This window comes from Haliotis rufescens, unplaced genomic scaffold, assembly GCF_023055435.1.
Source record: "Haliotis rufescens isolate VD_foot unplaced genomic scaffold, xgHalRufe1.0.p SCAF_5, whole genome shotgun sequence".
Taxonomy (NCBI): domain Eukaryota; kingdom Metazoa; phylum Mollusca; class Gastropoda; order Lepetellida; family Haliotidae; genus Haliotis; species Haliotis rufescens.
In genome coordinates this window covers 35,597,228-35,618,814 of record NW_025964223.1, presented here as the reverse complement: position 1 = coordinate 35,618,814, position 21,587 = coordinate 35,597,228, and the positions used below count along the sequence as shown (strand labels likewise).

General features: G+C 44.0%; 1 protein-coding gene across 4 annotated transcripts in view; it reads right to left on the bottom strand.

Moving 5' to 3' along the window:
- LOC124114718 (unconventional myosin-VI-like) overlaps positions 1-21,587 on the bottom strand; it is a 163,744-nt gene that overhangs the window by 38,474 nt on the left and 103,683 nt on the right. For all 4 annotated transcript variants that reach the window (XM_046475424.2, XM_046475426.2, XM_046475423.2 and 1 more), the window contains 3 exons: positions 9,341-9,491; positions 7,746-7,886; positions 6,704-6,780 (listed from right to left, as the gene is read on the bottom strand). In XM_046475424.2, coding sequence (XP_046331380.1) covers positions 6,704-6,780; positions 7,746-7,886; positions 9,341-9,491 — 369 coding nt within the window. The remainder of the gene's footprint in view (positions 1-6,703; positions 6,781-7,745; positions 7,887-9,340; positions 9,492-21,587) is intronic.

Genomic DNA, 21,587 nt, shown 5'->3' with positions numbered 1-21,587 from the left:
TGGGAGATAATCCCGAATATCCCCGGGTCAAGCCTCCACTCGTGAGGAGCGAGGATCCGGTGAGACAGAGCGTCCGCTCGGACGTTGTCTACCCCCGGGAGATAAACAGGTAGCACCCTGATAACGTGTGAGTCGCACCATAGGAGGAACTGCCACGTCTCTTGGAGAAGCGACAGAGACACCGTTCCCCCCTGCTTCCGGATGTAAGTCATCGCCGTTTGGTTGTCCATCCCTAGACGCACCACTTGGCCACGAAGCAGATCCAGGAAGCGTTGGAACACCAACCTGACCGCTCTCAGTTCTAGCACATTGATATGAAGGTGTGCATTGAGCCACTGCGGAGTCTCGAGAACAGTCTCGAGATCTTCCAAGTTCACCCAAAGTCGACGGAGCGCTTGTTGAATGGGTCTCATTCTCAAGCGCGCCCGCCAAACCACATCCACTGTCGCCGCCATGTTGCCCAGTGACTGGAGCCATGTACGAGCAGTGTGACTTGCGGACAGAAGGAACTGGGAAGTAACACTTCTGACCTTGGTAATGCGATCTTGTGACAGAGATACAAGTCCGCTCACCGTGTTGAAATTCGCCCCTAGGAAGACTAGATTCTGAGTAGGGCCCAGATCTGACTTCTTGAGATTGACTATCCACCCGAGAGTGATCAGAATGTCTATTACGTCTTGTGTAGCTATCTGACTCAGGGATTGCGATAGAGCTCTTAGTAACCAGTCGTCGGGGTACGGATGGCAGAACCGACCTTTTGACCTGGCCACTTGGGCGGGAATCAACATCAGCTGGGCGAACACCCTCGGGGCCGTGGAGATCCCGAATGGTAGAACCCTGAACTGATAACACCTCCCGTCGAAAGAAAACCTCAGGTATTTCTTGAACTCGGGGTGTATGGGTACGTGGAGATAGGCGTCTTTTAGGTCTATTGACGTTAGCCATTTTCCTGTCTCGACAGCTGAGATCACCGAGCGCAGTGTCTCCATCCTGAAGGAGGGTACCTCTATAAGTTTGTTCAGCCTTCTCAGATTGAGAATAGGCCTGAACCCTCCGCCTTTTTTGGTGACTAGGAAATATGTCGAGTAGAAGCCCTCGCTTTCCTGTCCCACGGGAACCGGTTCGATCGCAACCTTCATAAGAAGTGCGTCGACCTCGGCACGGAGGAATTCAGCCCTCTCTCGGGTAGCAGGCACCGGAGTGTGCTTTATCCCGGAGAAGGGGGGCGGATGATGTTTCAACCGAGGCAAATGGCCATCCCTTAGAGTGGACAGAGTCCAGTGATTGGATGTGACTGTCTCCCATTCCTTCAGGAATAGAGCCAGTCGGCCGCCTACGGGGACATCCGGCTTCAGGCAGTGGACCCCGGCTGTCGGCAGTTCGATAACATGCGACCGTGGGTCCACCCGGGGCACTTCGGGCGCTAATCGTAACCTGATGGGTTCTCGGCCCCGCGAAAAGGCTCCTGGCTTCGACCAGCTGCCCTGCCCCGGCCCCTGCCTCTCTTGCTCCTCCCGGCGCCCTTACCTAAAGGAAGCGGCTGCTTCCAAGCAGGTGTGGACTTCTGATCCGGCGCGTCACTGTAGGAGGAGTCAAGTGGAGAGGTCCGCTTACGCGGTTTAACGCATGGTACCTCCAACAAGGCCTTAGAATCCTTGATGGAGGCATACAACTGTGCGGCCTCTCGGACCACCTGCTGAGCCCCAGGGAAGAGGGTGGCACCCATCTTATATGGCAAAGCAAATAGATCATGGCGTGTGGAAGCCGAGTATTTGGATACCGACATCCACAGCCTGCGCATGCCAATGACTGCGCACATCATCTGCGAGGCACAGCTACGAATAGCGTCCCTCGCAAGATGACTATGTACCTCCGTAAGTTGCGCGGCCAACTCCGAAGAGTCCGCCGGCCCCTCTCCCACTAACTCCCTCTTTACGGCCGACAGATATGAGTAGTGTACGGACACCCGGAGCTGCTGACATGCGTTAGGATATTGCTCCTCAAAGCAAACGTAAGCAGCCTTCAGCTCTGTACCACACGCGGGAAAGGGTGGCAACCGCCGGCCCTGCTTGACCTTAGTCAAGTTGGGGGTCGAAGACCCCCCCAGGGTAACGGAGGTCCAGACGCATTCATCCACCACTGGTACCTCAAAATCACCATCCTCTGCTAACGGGTACCGCTTAATAAGTTCGGGCAGGTCGAACTTCCTGCGGGCACCTGACAACAGAGGGTTGATGACTTCATGCACCAATGAGGACAGAATACTGAGCTACACCTGGGGCGCCTTGCTCGGAGCAAAAGCGTCCCCAGGAAAGGCGGAACTCAGTCGGATCCGACTGGGGCATGGGTGCAGCCACCTGAAGCAGTACCTGGACAATCTTGTCCCGTACATGCCTCAACGATGAAGCGAAGGAAAATATTCCCGAGGCTCCGAGTCGTCTCCCCCCTCCTCCATCCACTCCTCTCTCGATTCCAAGCCGAAATTAATCGACTCTTCCCCGAGAGAAGAGGCAGACGAAGTCGGAAGGGGACGCCCGAAGGCCTGGGCCTTCGCATCCCCGGGCTGCACCCGGCCCGAAGCCGAGTCCCGGTCCCGAGGTGCCGGGGGTTCAAGGTAACCCACCTGGCTCTGGGCTAGAAATCCGCTAGAGGAAGTCTCGGCCTCGGAAGAGGCGTCTGGCTCCGCTAGGGAGAACTGTGCGTCGGTAGTGAGCGGGCCAGTGCCTGCCACCCCTCCCCTGGGGAGCGACCTCGAGCCGGTGCCAAAGCCCGGTCTGAGATCGTCCCCGAGACCAAGTGGCCTGCCTCGGCCGACGCCGGGCGTCGACAACGGGGAAGGCTCGGTCCCCATCTCCTCTCTGAGCTGAGACTTTACCTCCTCCATCATCGACGCCATCTGCGACCTCAACAAGGCAGAGATGTCTGCCAAAGACGGTGCAGGAGAGGGTGCAGTGATTGTGACGGGGACCCTAGAGCCTTCTCCCCCCGCCCCCGGGGAGGGAGCGGAGGAGAGTCTCAGCTGCTTTTTTTCCCTTTCTTACTTTTTTAGAGGGGGGGGGGGGGACGGTCTTTGCCGATCTAATATCCAACCCCGCCTTCAAGAGACCCTTAAAGTGTAAGAGGTCCACATTTCTCTTTTTCTGCCCGGGGGTGAAAGCAATACAGATCGGGCATGACCCATCGTCATGCCCGTCCTCCGCCAAACACTTGATGCAAGTATCATGCCTGTCTTGGGGGGGGGGATAGATGCGGAACACCCCGTACACAGTTTGAAGGTCTGTAAAAAAGACCGTAATTTCTGAGTTGGGCGGGAAGGGTAATAAAGTGTATGAGTACGATTGAAAGATCGGAAATACGAGCATAAATTGTGAAACTAGAAGCAAAGGCGTAATTTAGAATGCGATTGGTAACACGATACTAATAGCCAATGTCGTAGTATAATTATAACACCAAAGTGGGCGAGTTACGCGCGAAGGTGTAAATAACCCGTAAAAAAAAAAGGTAAGTGTAATTTAAAAATAATTAACACACCACCTTGGGTTTATTAAAGGAAAAGATTGTAGGTTAAAGCCCGATGATATAACATTAAAAACCCCAAGCCGTTTTTAATGGCCCTGGTGTTACATGTATCATACGTGGCACTACAAAATGGACGCTACGATGGCCTTTGTTTCAAAGGTATCATACACGTGTCACATAATTACAACTTTATAACTTTACAATGCGAAGTATTACGCCTTTGCATGAAGAAATGTACCATACATACAGTTTGGTCTGCCATGGTTCTTGTACGAACGATTATCTTGTACTTTTGTTAGTCTTGAAAAAAACAGGCACGTCTGTCTTTGTCAGATGACATAAGGAAAGTGATTTAGGTGAGAGGTGCTTCCCTTGGCGTGACGCGCCGTGGAGGGTGAGGCACTATAAGGGTGGACGTATATCATACAAAAACGAAGTTTTTTGTGTGGTAACAATTTTTATAAAGGAAAATGGTTACAACTATGTCATGTAGATTTTCTTGAGCCAGGAAAATGCAATAAGTGCCCAAGGAGGATTTAATCTGAAAGAGAATAAGTATTACCAACATACATGATCGAAAATCGGACAACTACATGATAGATAATGATAAATGTATGTTGTAACAAAATAATTAAAAAGGAAATATTCATATTTGCATTTAGTACTAACTGCTAAATGACTTTATCTCGCGTATCCAAACTATGGGATAACTAATTCACCCCCGGGTCAGCACTGTGCCCAGGGTACTAGATCCCTTGCCGGGGGGCCACAACCATCATCCCTCCTTTGTTTCATCGTAAATAGTCAACCACTTGCGCACCATCTCTCTTCAATCCCCGAAGCTCATACCAAGGCTGCCAGTGATGCAGCTTGGTCAGCCAATCAGAACACAATATACGGGGATTCTGTCCTTCCATGTGGATGGAACAGACGCCCATGTCAAACAACAGGTGTGAGAAAAAATCTGTTGTGGCGAGTTAGTTGATCTAGGCACTATCCTACCAAACATCAAGGAAAGCAACAAGGATGGTACTATAACCATGGCGTATGATTCCTCGGATGAGATCATTTTTAAACCCATAAAACAGCAACCAAAGCGCACGATGTTTCGTAATCATGCAACCTTGAACAGCTTAATACAGGGTATTCCTAATCACAGTTACGCCCGGTATGACAGATTCAAAACACTTTTGTCTGGAATGGAAGTCGCCAGTTTAAAACTTGTGCAGCAAAGCTCAAGCAAGCTGCTTTCTTACTGGCTAAAGTCGACTTCCAGTTAGTTATTTCATAGGTCGGTCAAAGCCCACAAAGAGTCGTCCTGACGTGACCTGTAATGGGATGTCCTCACTGGTAGCCAGGACTTAGATCTGATTTTAATGAGATTGAAGTAATCTGAAGATGTGATAAATCCTGTTTGATTTATTTAAAGGATTAATTGTTTATTGTCTCGCATTAAAACATGGGGCTGTGTACTTGCGGCAGAAGACCACGGAGCATGCTGATGATCATGGTGTTGGATGGTGGCTGATTAATGAGTAATTTCAGCAATTCATTGCAAATTAGACGTGTCAGAGTCGGAGTCGGGAGGGCAAGATTGCAGGAATAATGGGTCTGACTAGAACTGATTTAATCGGTTCCCATCAATAGTGTCGAATAAAGTCGAGCGTCGGAATAACAAGATTTAACTAAAACCTTTGGGTTAACTATCTGGTTATACAAGTGGTCATTGTGTGTCTTGGACTTATATTTGTAATCTATAATATCATACAAGTGGTCATTGTGTGTCTGGACTTATATTTGTAATCTATAATATTATACAAGTGGTCATTGTGTGTCTGGACTTATATTTGTAATCTATAATATTATACAAGTGGTCATTGTGTGTCTGGACTTATATTTGTAATCTATAATATTATACAAGTGGTCATTGTGTGTCTGGACTTATATTTGTAATCTATAATATTATACAAGTGGTCATTGTGTGTCTGGACTTATATTTGTAATCTATAATATTATACAAGTGGTCATTGTGTGTCTGGACTTATATTTGTAATCTATAATATTAACCAATTCAAAATTTCATTCAACATTTTTCAGATATACGATACAATAATTTCGGCAAAGTCGTAACTGAACTGATTGTATCACCTCACTATTATTTACAGCAACTATGATCAGATTTAACTGCTACTCATGCCTTGAAATTAACCTTAGTCTTTAGAGATACAATGATAGGTATACCACCAGTAAATCACCCTTAGATCAGGGGGATAGTGTGTGTACAGTTTCAGCTGATAGCTATTTCTGGCTTATTTTACAAGACAATTACAAAATCTGAATCTCTGTGTATGAAACAATTCCTAGAATACAGGAAGTAAATACCATTGAATTTGTAAATCATGTCTACTGGTAAACCAGTGTAAGTTGAACCAATTCACAAAATCACGTTTGAGACAAGTAGGTGGTGCACAGAATTTGGACCAACAAATTTGGTGTGTTACAGGTCGAGAGGGTGTACGTATGTTATGCACACAGTCTTGACGATGAAATTGACAATGCTCCTGTGGTCACATGTGTTGCTAAGAAGAATGTTAAGAATTTACAAATAAATCTCAAGCATGGTCACAATACTTCTCAATTGTTGTTATCTATTCAAATTTGCTGTCTCTGTTTTCAGTCATAGGTACCTCACATCAGCACAAACTAAGAACTTGTTAGCCGAGACAGGACATGCACATATCCATCATACTACTTGTTGCGGACCACCTACTACCCCTTTCTTCACAATGGTATGCGCCAGTGGGCGGACCTCATATATAGTCACATGGGGTTAATTGTCAGGTCACAACTCAACTCATCCTGGCTTACCAGGAGTGATGTTTTGTCGGCAAAACAAGCACACAAATTTCTACTACCACCATGATCATAACACAAGATGTGCAGTATTGAAAGCAGTAGGCTTGTAAAGGGAAGTAACTGAATGCTATATTGGATCATTATTCTTCTTTTTTTGTATTGCAGGATTTCACTTTCGGGGTCATGTGTTTGAGATGTGAAATATATACTGATTAATTTATATTGTAAAGATGGAAATAAAACAAAACATGTAGCAGATGTTATGATGATAAAGCAGTGCCTGGGAACTAAGTCACATTTTTTTAGCCTAATATATAACAGTACGTACTGTTTTCTTTGAAGTTCGTCTTCTTTCCGCTTCCTTTCTTCTTCTTCCTTTTTCTTTTTCTCTCTTTCCATTTCCTCCTTTAATTGCATGAAAAATGTTGATCAATAGATGAGTTTCACCCAAACTCTTTGAAATATGCTTGTGCGTATGTCATGACTTAAATGTAAGATACTGACTGTAGTCTGGGACTGCCCTGTCTGATATTGTTGTCTGGGACTGCCCTGTCTGATATTGTAGTCTATGACTGCCTTGTCTGGTATTGTTGTCTGGGACTGCCCTGTCTGGTATTGTTGTCTGGGACTGCCCTGTCTGATATTGTTGTCTGGGACTGCCCTGTCTGATATTGTTGTCTGGGACTGCCCTGTCTGATATTGTTGTCTGGGACTGCCCTGTCTGGTATTGTTGTCTGGGACTGCCCTGTCTGATATTGTTGTCTGGGACTGCCCTGTCTGATATTGTTGTCTGGGACTGCCCTGTCTGATATTGTGTCTGGGACTGCCCTGTCTGGTATTGTTGTCTGGGACTGCCCTGTCTGATATTGTTGTCTGGGACTGCCCTGTCTGGTATTGTTGTCTGGGACTGCCCTGTCTGGTATTGTTGTCTGGGACTGCCCTGTCTGATATTGTTGTCTGGGACTGCCCTGTCTGATATTGTTGTCTGGGACTGCCCTGTCTGGTATTGTTGTCTGGGACTGCCCTGTCTGATATTGTTGTCTGGGACTGCCCTGTCTGGTATTGTTGTCTGGGACTGCCCTGTCTGATATTGTAGTCTATGACTGCCCTGTCTGATATTGTGTCTGGGACTGCCCTGTCTGATATTGTTGTCTGGGACTGCCCTGTCTGGTATTGTTGTCTGGGACTGCCCTGTCTGATATTGTAGTCTATGACTGCCTTGTCTGATATTGTAGGCTGGGACTGCAATGTCTGATATTGTAGTGTATGACTGCCCTGTCTGATATTGTAATTGACAATGGAGTGCGACTGACCTGTGCCTGGCAACAAGGTGTGACTGAACTGATAAAAGATAAAAGGTTGTGACTGACCTGTATTTTGCGCAATCTCTCCTGTTCTTCTGCTATCTTCTGCTGCTCCAACTTCTTTTTCAGTTCAACAAGCATCTGGTCCATGCTTGCAATGAATTGACTGTATGCAGTATTCAGTTGATCCCGTGTCATGTCAGTGCTCTAAAATGTTGACAGAATGCTGTGCATAAGTATCATGTCTATTAATTCCATGAACCAGGGCCAACAGTTCTATGACACGTGTACCAGAGGCCACAGTTGACCTTGGCCAACAGTTCGATGACACACATACCAGAGGCCACAGTTGACCTTGGCAGACAGTTCTATGACACATGTACCAGAGGGCACAGTTGACAAGTGTTGGTTGGTAAGTTGGTTTGTTGCTTAACGCCAGACTAGGCAATATTCCAGCTATATGACGGCGGTCTGTAAATAGTCGAGTCTGGACAAGACAATCCAGTAATTAATATCATGAGCATCGATCCACGCAATTGGGATCAATGACATGCATCAACCAAGTCAGCGAGCCTGACCACCTGATCCCGTTAGTCGCCTTCTACGACGAGCATAGTCGCCTTTTACGGCACGCATGGGTTGCTGAAGACCTATTCTACCCCGGAATCTTCATGGGTCTATGACCACTGTTGACCAGGGTCAACAGTTCTATGACACGCATACCAGAGACCACAGTTACCCTTGGCTAACAGTTCTATGACACGCGTACCAGAGACCAAAGTTACCCTTGGCTAACAGTTCTATGACACGTGTACCAGAGACCACAGTTGACCAGGGCCAACAGTTCTATGACACGTGTACCAGAGACCACAGTTGACCAGGGCCAACAGTTCTATGACACGTGTACCAGAGACCACAGTTGACCAGGGCCAACAGTTCTATGACACGTGTACCAGAGACCACAGTTACCCTTGGCTAACAGTTCTATGACATATGTACTAGAGACTACAGTTGACCAGGGCCAACAGTTCTATGACACGCGTACCAGAGACCACAGTTACCCTTGGCTAACAGTTCTATGACACGTGTACCAGAGACCACAGATGACTTTGGCCAACATTTCTATGACACGTACCAGAGGCCACCATTGACCTTGGCCAACAGTCATTCAACACACGTACAGCATAGAATATTATTAAGTGTTGTAGTGGTTATGACATACACCTATTGTTGACACACATGCATACACACAAGTGAATGTCTTAACAATTAGGGCTTTCAAATGACACTAAAGATAATCATCACCTGCACTGACCTTAGGTCACTGTCACAGGCAATGCCTTAACTCACTTGACAGATTGAAAATATAGATAGCTTATATCATCTATATTGAAAGGTTTTCCACATGATCACCAAAAATTCTGAAATCATGTATCTAGTTGAGTACAGGTACTTCCCATTTAAATTTTAAAGAGTGTGGCATGAATAGTATTTGAATAAACCGTAATCCACTGATGACCATGATCAAAATGGATATTTATATTCAAAGTAATGTGATCACAATATATAATGATAATTTTGTTACTGTCATCTTACTCATAAAACATGAAATTGAAAGATGTATGAGGTTCATCAATGTTGGTGACAATGGACACACTCACCCGTATCTTCTTGATGAGACCACTCAGTGAGTTCTCTATGTCCTTCACTTGTTTCGTAGCCTGGTCTTTTTCCTTCTTGAACTGGGACACAATCTGGGCCATCATTGTCAGTTGCTCAGAAGAAGACTTCAGCTTCACTAAGATTGCCATCCTACAATACACATGCAGGTGAATATGGTAAACAAGCAAATCAGTAGTACAGGTGGTTCATCATTCATGCCATCAACAATTAAACTTTATAATTTTAGGGGTTTTATATAATATGAAACATTGTCAAAGTTCCTATTTATTAATTTTTTATCAAAACTAAAATATTCAATCGTATATTAGTATCCAACTAGAGGAAAAAGTCGTCAATATCCCCCACAATGTTACATAATTGTCATGAATTTGTCAACTTGTATATATACTCTTCAAAAAAAGAAACTTGACATAGATGTAAAACCACTTTTTGCCAAATATCTAAAATAATTACATTAAATGAGAACCAAATAAGTCAAACAGAAAGATGATGTGTCTATAATTCGCGAAAACACATGCAAAGCACATAAATGTAGCATTTGGGGATCAATTTTACCGCTTCATCCAAACGCAACAGCCTGTAAAAAACGCACAGCACAGGATCCTGCATTTAGGCATGCAGTCCCACTTGCTGAATGGGTATAAAAATCCACATCAACAGCTGTTCATACAGTCCTTATAACGGCAGTTGAGGCGGTGACAGAATGCCAAGACTGAATGCAGCTCAACGGAACAACGCCATTGGGAGATTACCAGCTGGAGCAACTCAGCAAGAAGTGGCCAGGCACTTTGGCGTATCCAGACAGACAATCTCCGCAGTGTGGACCCGATACAACAACACCAACAGAGTTGACGACAGACCAAGGTCAGGAAGACCAAGGGTGACAACCCAAGCACAAGATCGATACATCCGGCTGCCACACCTCCGAGACCGCACTACCACAGCCACGTCTACAACCACACAGATCCCTGGGGTACGCAGAATATCAGATCAAACGGTACGCAACAGACTGAGGGAGGCTGGACTTTTTGCAAGAAGACCTGTTCGACGTCATGTATTGACCCCACGTCATCTGGCGGACCGTCTGCTTTGGTGCCAACAGAGGCTTAGATTGGCACGTGCAAGGTGGAGAAATGTACTGTTTACTGACGAGTCCCGTTTCCTACTCACACGTGCTGATGGGCGCGCACGTGTCTACAGACGTCGGGGTGAACGTTACGCCCCCAACTGTGTGCAGCAGGTTGTCCCATTTGGCGGCGGGAGTGTCATGGAATGGGCCGGAATTCATCACGGTGGTAGGATGCCTCTCGTGCATGTGGCAGGTGCATTGACAGGTGTGCGTTACAGAGACTTGATCCTACAGCCTTACGTTTTTCCTCATGTCAACGTTCATGGCGGACAGTTCCAGCAGGACAACGCTCGACCGCATATTGCACGTGTTTGTCAGGACTTCTTACAGCACAACAACATCCAGACATTACTTTGGCCAGCCCGGTCACCAGATTTGTCCCCGATTGAGCATCTGTGGGACGAGTTGGATCGACGCGTTCGCAGAGGGAATCCACCGCCCCAAACACTTCCGGCGCTTCTTGATGCACTTCAGCATGAATGGCAGCACATCCAACAGCGTGTTATTGACAACTTGATTGCATCTGTAAGTCGTCGGTGTCAAGCGGTGATTGATGCACGTGGTGGGCACAACCGATACTGACATTTTCTGTACCCCTGTGACATTAACTGTATCGTGTACGTGTGTCTGTCTAGGTGACACGATTAATGTTTTGAACATTGTGTACATTGATCTTCAAACAGTATTTCAATTATGGTTTCTGTGTCCTATTTTGAAACAATCGCATTATATTACATTTTGAAAGTCAGTGTCAAGTTTCTTTTTTGGAAGAGTATATATTTAGTTGACATGGAAACCCGAAAAAATATATTTTAAAAAAATTCCAAACTATGAAAAGGCACCATTTCACCACTAGACCTATCTGTGTACCTAGTTTGATGAAGAAATATTGTATGATTTTCAAGATCTGCTCTGGAAACAAGCACTACTGCAATTTCATGCCTAAGTCCAAGTTGTTGCCATGGAACCACTATTTTTGTTGAAAATCCCAAACTATCAAAAGGCACCAGATCTATCTGTGTGCCAAGTTTTGTGAAGAAATATGGCATGGTTTTCAAGATTTGCTCTGGAAACGACATCTTGCGCGGACAGACTAACAGACAGATGCACGGACTGACGGGTGTCCAGCGACAACCTTCAAAGCAAAATCTCTGAGATAGCGATTTGCTAAGACAGATAGTGATTTGTGAAGGCAGTTTCCGATAAAAAAAACCAAACTTTCCATAATCGTCAGGATGTAGAGCTTAAGGAGATGCTATAGCTCTGACCTCGTGTAGATTTTATCCTGAGGATGGATCTAGCCCTGCTGCCTTGTATGCTCTGAGAAAAACTGCTCTTATCCAGAAGGAGATGATTGTGCTGGAAACTTCAGCTGAAGTATTCTCTGATAGAGAAATACACAGTCTTCTTAATGAGTGTCTTTAGGAGCTTGCTCTTTGTAGATATATGCTGTTTGCTCTGACTGGGCATAACAACAAATCTTCAGAATCCTCTGATCCAAGAATGGATGAGAGTGGTGGGGCATTGAATTTCTGTCTGGTTGTCTTGGCAGTTGATTCTTGGCAATCAAGTCTCATCTCAGATGTGCCAGTGCTTGATCGCTGTTGCGACTAAAGTGGATCCCATGAATCTTTGACATCCTTGCAGCCATGTTTAGTGCCAGGAGAAATAACCTTGTTCTAAGGGTTCATAGGCATCACTGGTAAGATGTTGGGAGTACTATATCAAGGTCCCATGCTGTGGCTCTGAATTTCTTCTGTTGATCTTTAAGTCTATAAGATCTTAACAGTGCTATTGATTCTGGAACTAGTTTGATTCCGTTGCACATGGTTAGGACGAAGCTGATAGCTGCTAAGTGCTTGCGCTTCTCAGGTTGCATAAGACCTCTGTGGTAAATCGGCTTTTGCTGCTGTAAACACCGCAGACCTTGCAAACTGGTCAAAACTCCTCAATTTATCATCACATAAACTCCCCGTGGATCTGTGAAAGGGCTAAAGAGACTGCCTTGGCAGCTCAGGTTGAATAACCTCTTACAGTGAGTCTGATCATAATGTTCAATGCATGAAGCTCGTAAGGGGCGACCAAAAGCAGCCGATCTTCTGTAATATCAGACGTATTAATTAGTGCTGGTGATGCGAATGCCAGTGCATCAGTGGCCCAAGCTTGCAGGTTGGGAACTAGTGACTAAGGTTGCTATCTGCCTGTTGAATTTGGTTGTAAATAGATCCAGTGATGGAGCATTCCTTCTGTTGGTGATGGTTTGGATGGTCTGGATCGGGCATCTGCTCGTACAGTTTGTACTACTGGGATATCTCTTGCCTTTCTTCTTAGATTCAGACTGTTCAGTTGGAATGTTAATCTCAGAAGGGTTACCGATCTTGTCGTACCTTGGGAGATTTATGTAGACTGCCATAGTTGAGTTGTCTGTTATTTTCATCAGAAGCTTGTTTCTCTACCGTGGTGCCAAATGGACTATTGCCTGGATTACTGCCTCAAACACTAAGTGGTTGATGTGGGAGAACTTTTTTTCTGTTGACCATAACCCTGCGGATATATCTGAGTTGAGGTGAGTGCCCCAACCTTGTTGTGAGGCGTCCATGAATAGATGTTGGTTGTAATCCATCTCTTTCAAAAGGTTTCTTCTGCAGACGTTCGACTTTGTAGGCTACCAATGAAGGAATTTGTTCTGCCGTTTTGTGGCAGTCGAAGTCTGAGATCTTGACGATCTAGCAACAGTCTTAGGAATCTTTGAATGGGACGAAGTTGCAGTCTGCCTCTTACTGTCAGCGCTTGGGTGAACATAAGTAGCCCTACTATTACTTGCTATTGGTTGACTGACATTTGTCTGTGAATACCATTTGGAAGACAGCTAAAAACTTAAGTTCTTTAGGTGGTTTTAAGATCTGACATCTGGTAATTGATTAACCAGCCCAACTGTGTTAACGATCTCAAGAGTTAGGTTAAGATGGTGTCAGAGTAGTTCTATCTGTTGATATGCTTGAATTCCGTCATCCAGGTAGAAGGTGCAATGGCTCCCCATGGAGTGTAGGAAGGCCACAATTGGGTTCTTCACCTGTGTAAACAACCACAGGGCTGTAGAAATTCCAAAGGCCAAGTCTGCCCACTGGTAGTGATGTCCTTGGTATAGAATCTGAAGGTATCTCCTAAAGTCTGGGTGAGTGGGGATGTGCAGGTAAGCATCTTGTAGATCAATGCTTGCTGGACAGTCGTGCTGTCTTATAATCTGTTTTAGCTGTGGTAAGTATAGCATTATGAACTTGTCTGGCTTTTGAAGGTACTTCTTGTTAACTCCTTCATACTGTAGATAAGACGAGGTTTTTTTGGTACCAAGAAAATCGGTGAATAAAACCTCGGAATTAGGACCTCTGGCTGTATTAACTCTATTGCTCCCTTGACAAGAAGTGTGTTGATCGCTTATGTTAACTTGGGTTGCAATACCTCAGAGTATTGTTCTATTGGAGGATTGAGGGAGTGAAGTGATCCTTCTTGTACACCTGGACTGTAACCTTTCTTGAGAAAGGTCTGGGTCTATGAAGGTTGTGATAGGTTCATGAAGCTCTGGAGCTGCGTGAGGGTCATCCTTGTGCAGGTTTCTGACTTCTGCGCTTTAGCATCTGGCTTCATAGACCCCTTCAAGGAGGGTGATGGCAGAGCCTTCGTGGAAGTGATAACCTTCACGAAGATATGCTCTCTTGTAGTTGAAGATGACTTCGATGAAGAGGAAGAATTGCTCTTCTTCTTAGTTAAGACCTGTAGATTCTTTAAGCTGTTGATAGTGACAGCAGGAGATTTAGATCTGGACGAACTCTTTAAAAGAGCGTTGCCATCATTGCTGCCCAAGTTAAAGGTTGGTTGGTTTAACTCAGCACACTCAGCAATATTCCAGCTATATGACGGCGGTCTGTAAATCCCCGATCCTGATAGTTGCCTCTTACGACAAGCATAGTCACCTTTTACGGCAAGCATGGGTTGCTGCAGACCTCTTCTATCCCGGAATCTTCATGGGTCCCAAGTTAAAGGCATGACTGCCTTATTCTTTGTAGAAGGAAGATCAATCCAGATTTCTTCATAATCATTATATGGCCTGTCTTCCTCTGAAGAAGGTGTAGTGTCAACTTTATATCCAAAAAATAAGAAAAAATCTACGTCGAATTAAAAAAATAATTATTGAATATTATAGACATAGGTTAGAAGAATGTAATCCAAGCTAACTACTTTATGAAAAATGAAAAATGTTGATGGGATGGTTTGGATTCTGAACTCAGGGGAAAAAAGACAAATACTCAATGTGTGTGACCAGTCTACCTGTTTGGTCACATGGTTTCAGTGCTCCTGCGCAGCCCAGGGGTGCGTTTGGGTGAGCTGTTTTTCTGTTCTCTAGGAACACAGTTCAGGAAGTATGAGTCAGGATAAGTTAAAATTAAAGATTTTCCTGAGACCTGTCACACATGCAAAGATATTTTTTGGTATTTTCAGGCTAAGTCAAAGTTGTTGCAATGGAAACTTGAAAAATATATTTTTTTTAAAATCCCAAACTATCAAAAGGCCCCAGTTTACCATGAGACCTATCTAATGTGCCAAGGTTGGTGAAGAAATATTGTACAGTTTTCAGGATCTGCTCCGGAAACAAGCACTACTGCTATTTTCAGTCAAAGTCATTGCTATGGAAACTTAGTAAAATCTAAATATTTTTTGCATTTGTATTCTTATCCTGCATTACTCCATAATGCATTCACTGCTTACCTTACGACAACAAGAAGGACAGCGCAACAGCGATGGTCCTGGGTGAAAACATAAAATTGTTGTTCTGAAGTCCCACTTTTACTGACAACTGCCGCTGTCCTATGACCTTGATGACTTCTAAGGTCACCTTCTTCACATCACTGCCTGTCACCCGAGCTCTTAAAAAAACATACTTTTGAGATTTCTGAAGCCAAAGTGGGGAGTCAAGTCGGCAACAGGTGGGCCTTAAACATAGTAATGCAGGGATAAGTATACAAAAGTAAAAAATATTTAGATTTTACTAAATTTTTTACTTATCCTGCATTACTCCTTAATGCATCTGTATCAGTTTGGAGGTGGGCAAACCTTCGGAATACAGAAAGCTCAATAATACACACCCTAAAATACGACACCAGTTGGTCAATAAACCGTGAAGCCGAAAGGTTCAGAAAATTTCCAGTACGGTAGTGTTGTTCAAATATCAAAACGATTGAACATAGAAATAAAAGAGAAATTCCCTATACACATTTAGTTATAAAGCGTTGACAAACAAGATTGTCTAATATTCTTCCACTGGCGGAAACTGAGCGACTGCAGATGGAAGAAGGCTGGCTCTGTATAGGACAAGTTCATTATTAGCATCGGGGGTTGGAAACCTGTGGGGCTATAAACATAGGGTCAAAACTTCGCAGCCTTTGACGTCCTTGAAAGCCAAATCGCGAGGATAATGACAAACGAAAACTGTGTCGGACCTCAAAAAACATCCTTCCATGATTGTTCTAATAGGTAAAGCTAACACCCTGAACTTGTGAGGGTAATTCGCTCTTGCCGGATTCAGTTTGGCGAACTCGTAAGCCTGAAGGATGACAGTCCGTAACCATAGGGATATGGTTTGCGACTAACTTCGGTTGTGGAAGTAGGAGAAACGAGTATTAATAACCCCTTCCTCGAACCAAGCCTAGTCTTGGAGTGGTGGATGAAAACTCGAAGTGCTTGCACCGAGCCCATGAAAAGTTCACCCTCATCTACGGCTCCCACAATAGTCGATATTGGTGGGATGGTGAAGGAACAATCAGGTTGGCCTGGTTGTTGATATTTGCAATAAAATACACGCACAACCAAGATGTACTGCTCCCTGCATCCCATGTTCAAAGCAGACCCGGGTGATGTCACTCGCATGTAGTTCACTCACCCGTGCCGCCGTAGCTAATGCAAAGAGAAAACATTGTATCGTTAGTGAGGTCATAAAATGAGGATGCATAGAGGGGCTTGAAGGGGGGCCATCGCAAACCTCGAAGTACCACGTTCAAGTCCCAAGCAGGTGGGCGGAACTTGGCCTTCTGACCCTCAAGCCTGAACACTGAGCTAAGTGTAACCAAATATGTAGTAATGGTGCTACCTTTCAAGTGTCTTTAGGAGCTATTCCACTAGGAATTGTTGTGATGCAATCGTAGGGTCTTGATTCTTTTGCCTTGCAAAAAGTCTCAAATGATCCCCACTTGTCATCATATAGTCCTCTGGGAGAGGAATGATGAGCTACAGCTATAGCTCTTGCTGACCTGTCGAATAGCCCTTCGCACTTAACACCTTTTAAAGACAAACAATGTGTGTAGACACAAATTGTTTGACATTGGGTGAGGCAATTGGCTGAGTTGGTGCTTTAGGCAAGTAGCAAACAAGTCGATGTTTGGTTGCCCAAACTTCTGAAGCAGTAACTGGAATGCTTATGTGTCAAGTTTCCCCTCGGTGGGAGCCTCCTTGTCTGGATCATCGGCCAGTAAGTTCTGACATTCTGGGATGTGCTGAACTATGAGCTGTAGTTGCAGACAATCCACTAGATGGAACAACCTGAATGTCTGTTGAAGCAGGGAGTGGGAGTGCGTTGCTCCCTGATTGCGCAGGCACCATACCACAGTGCTGTTGTACTCATTTATCACAATTAACTGGTCACTTCATTCAATTTATGACAGTATCTTTTTCAGGATCAATTGCAACAATGCTTTATATAATTCAAATCTGGTATGCAGTGCCCCCTGGTGATGATGAAAATCCAAAATGGCCTCCAATATGTTTTAGTTTTCAGAAATTGTCTATTTCTACATCAGATATAGAAATCCTTTGATATCTTTGGACTACGGATAAGTTGATAAGTTTTGAAACATTTTTAAATGACATTGTATCAATTAATATGTATTGTCTATGATCTTTCTCGGCATATTATTTTATAAATGGTCTACTGAGAAATGTTCCACCTAGATTATATTAGATCACCCCAAAACCACTGATCTGGGAATGAATTCATATCTTAAAAACAGGAATGTATGTAAAAGTATTATTGACATTATCACCATGAACCTATGACATCAACTTTCTTCCTACTTAAGAAGGACCAGGAATATCGGTTCAGTGTATGTGTTTACGGTTCTATAATTCACTTACAGTGAACACTTTCCTTAAAAAGTATCACATAGCACTGTACTCAGGACAGGAGTGTAAAGTTTACAAAGGTTTGCAAGACTTCTTACAGGTGTAGTGTTAGTTTATAACACTTCTTTGTGCCTGACCAAGTGTTGTCCACTTGGGTATCTATATATTACTGCATGTCCTCTCCCAATCCCTGGCTACAAGATTCGGTAGAATGGGACGTTTGTCAAGCACCTGTCCCACAATATGCACTGGTGCAGTCTCAGAGCTGCCTCTTTGGGTTGCAATGTCAATTGTCTGAGATCTTCATGAACAGAGATTTTGCCTTTCATTGACCTTCCAAATAAACCAGTGAGAACGACAAACCACTCAAGAATCTGCATTGTGTTGTCAGAGATATCTGCTGATGATGTGAAAGCATTGGTGACTTCAGGAAATACTTGACACGTATCCCAAGCATATGAACCGGTGAAGGCATGAAATAGTGACAATGTCTTTGAATTCCGTGGGCCTCTAGAAGAAAACTCTCGGCTGTTTCAGTCAATCCAAATGCACTTCCATCTCCTTTCATACGGCTATTGAATTGCTCAGGTGTCTGACCTTGTGCCACACAAGAGAATGTCCAATATTCGGTGCTTGTGCTCTACTGTAAGAGGGCCATATCTGTGAAATGCAAGCCATTAATATGACAAGTGATGCTGCAAACTTTGGGAAATCTGCTTTTTGAATTGCACCAACCAGGCACAATATGCAAAGATCTAGTTAAAGAACACGGGGCCAGTAGTGAAACAGGCTGAGCAGCTTACTTCGGTGTTCCCTTCTGTTTCCTTATATCTCACATATGTCTGATGTTGTAGTAAGATGAGTACACATGATGAAGGAATCAGCAAATCTGCCTGAGGCAATTCCGGCTGCACAGATTGCAGTTTTCCATCTACCTCCTTCGGGACAGTTTCTGAGAATCCCGAAAGCAACTATTTCAATATGCAAATCTACCAAACATGATAAGGAAGTTCATCATATAATTCAGGACAGTTCCACTGGATTGTTTTAGCAATTGTGTACAGTGAATTATCCAAGGCAAGCACATGCATCTGACCAGGATTCAAATGCTCAATACCCTTTTTTACCACATTAATTGAATGCTGTATCATAGCAACAGAGTGTGCTCTTTCTAGAACATTGGCATATGGGCAATATGTTTGTCTAGTTTTCCCAGTACATCCATGTGATATGACCAGTTTTACTCATGGTCAGGCATTGTGTTAACACTACATCCTGGGTGAAAGGTCATTTTAATTGAGGCACATAATTACCCTTCTTGCGAAAACAGGATGGGGGTACATTAGTATATACTGTGGGCTGTTTAGAAATGGTTTTCCTTGTTTGTGTGCTTTCTTCAGCCAAACGAACAACATGTGATGTTCCTTCCTCTTCAGCTGTTGGACGTTGGACGTTGGACGTTGGACGCAGCTGCAATAGTGAAATGTTGATACTATGAAGTGGATATGTTGCTGTTGTAGAGCAGGGATTATGATAGATGTTATCTGTTGAGAATGTTGGTGGGTATACCACACCTTCATCTTCATAAACACCAACTGTGCTACATCTGTTCAAATACACCATATTTTGAAATGTGTCAACAAGATCACGTTTTCTTGTTTAATACCAAGTAAACTGGGACTTGTATTTCTCCGTCTCAGTGGTGTCTTTGTGTTGATGAGCTGGTGCACTGAGATTTCACGCTTTGAAGACAAGATGTTCTGAGATACAGTAAACTATGTTTATAACCAACACTCTTATAATGAACTGTTTTTTTGGTCCAAGTCATTTGCTAATATATATGGTGTATACATGTTTATAACGAACTACGGTTACAACGAACAAAAATTAATCGTCCCTTTGAGTTCGTTATAACCGTAGTTTACTGTAGTTTGGAATGCTTGAAGATTGTTTTTTCATACCTGGTCCTATAAATTTCATACTGACTAGAGCTTACAAAGAGGCAGGTACATACTGTTTATGGCAGTCAGAAGGAAATGTGCCTCTGAAAGCTTGTTTCAACATTAAATCACGTCTGTGGAAAAGTGTTGCTCGTTCAGTTAGTCTTAATGATTCAGAATCAAAAAGGCATGTTTCAGTGCTGGTCCAATATCTTTATCACATTCCAAGTTCAGTTACAGAATTTTAACCAAGTTCATGCAGTCCAATATATTCCCCAGATCTGCCATACAGAATACAGATCTTGCTTCAAATGAATGAATTTTAGTACCAAAAGCATTACTTGGAATTGTTTTAAAGCCAGATTTGATTGAAATGATTGCAATGAGCAAATGATATTGATAGTGTGGACAAACATTTGACATTTTTTTAAGATTAAGTCATTTTGGTATCTTGGATTTTCTTTGCCACCAGTGGGCGCTGCATATTAGATTTGAATTATATACAACAATGACGCAATGAATTTTATATAAATGACTAAAATTGACAAAATAATGATGATATATTGAATATAAATTGACATCATAAGACATCATTTTGGTGGCCATCTTGGATTTTCTGCCACCAGGTGGCACGTACTGCTGAGGTGGATCCATATCAAGAAATGTTCGGAATGATCAATGTATAAGTGTGCCAAGTTTGGTGCTTTTAACCCAAAGTGCACAATTTTGACTAAAATCCAGCCTTAAGTGCCCCACTAATGCAAGTTGGGCTGACTATAGCTGATTCTGCGAATGGGATATGGCCAGAATGACCGCTTCCAACTCCAAGTTATGTATGTGCCACTTTTGATGAGCGCCAGACCATAGCCCTGCTGCTGTCTGGCCTTGCAGGTGAGCATCCCATCCGTGAAGGGAGGCGTCTACAAACAGGTGTAGTTACGGGGATAACCCGGATAAAGAGACTCCTAAGACATTCGACTCTACCGTGTGGAAAGGCCTAAGATGGATCCTGACACCTGATGTAAGGGCTCAGGAATTGTTGAATTGGGCGTAGTTGTAATCAGCCTCTGCTGTTTAAGTCCTGTGCCGAAGTGGGTAACCCTAGCAACATTTGCCATTTGTGAAGCATGCATGGTTGGTGTAGTGCAGGTCACAAGAGGCATAAAAGCTTTAGCCATCTGTCCCTCGGTACTGATAGGAGATCCTGGTCTGTTTGGAACAGGCCTCCTATGAACTGGAGCCAATAGGAAGGAATTAACTCTGACTTTGCCTTGTTGATTATCCATCCATGCATGGTGAATTCACAGTGGCATACTAACGTTGGCGTGTGTTGATGACACAGTAGACAGTCCTCTATCTATGACTCGAACCAAGTGTTCGTCAGGTGTATATACTCAGTTTTTGGCTTCATTACTCAGGTGTATATACTCAGATTTTGGCTTCATTACTCCTGGGAATGCTGGTCTTCCTTGAGAGACGTGCCTCTAGGCTTATAATTGCCTGACCTACCTGACCTGCCAGCCCGCTGGGATAGATTAAAAGAGACATGCTCTAGAGTCCTGAGCACAGTGTCAAGTGTCTTTGGGAACTTGGCATGTCTGTCTGCTATCTGTTCATTGAACAGGGAAGTAGATGACCCAAGGTTGACGTAGCAGCCCGCGCTTGAACTAAGAGTCCCAGTTGGAAAGCGCTAAACAAATAAGTCTGCGTGTAATGGTAATCTCTGCCAGAGCTGCCTCAAGACGAATTTTCATGTGGTCAATCTAACGCTGTAGGAAAATCAGCATAGCTTGGAAATGATCTAATCGGATAGGATTATCCTCTGATAGATCCTGATCCACTGCAATGACGATGTTGGTGGCTTAAATGACGGAGCAAATGTAAGCTTGGAGAAGTCTTTATCCAATGACCTTGTGGTGTCCCTCTTGTTTACCCCGTTACCAGGGGAGGGGGCCACTGACACAAGATGGTCTGCTACCCAATTGG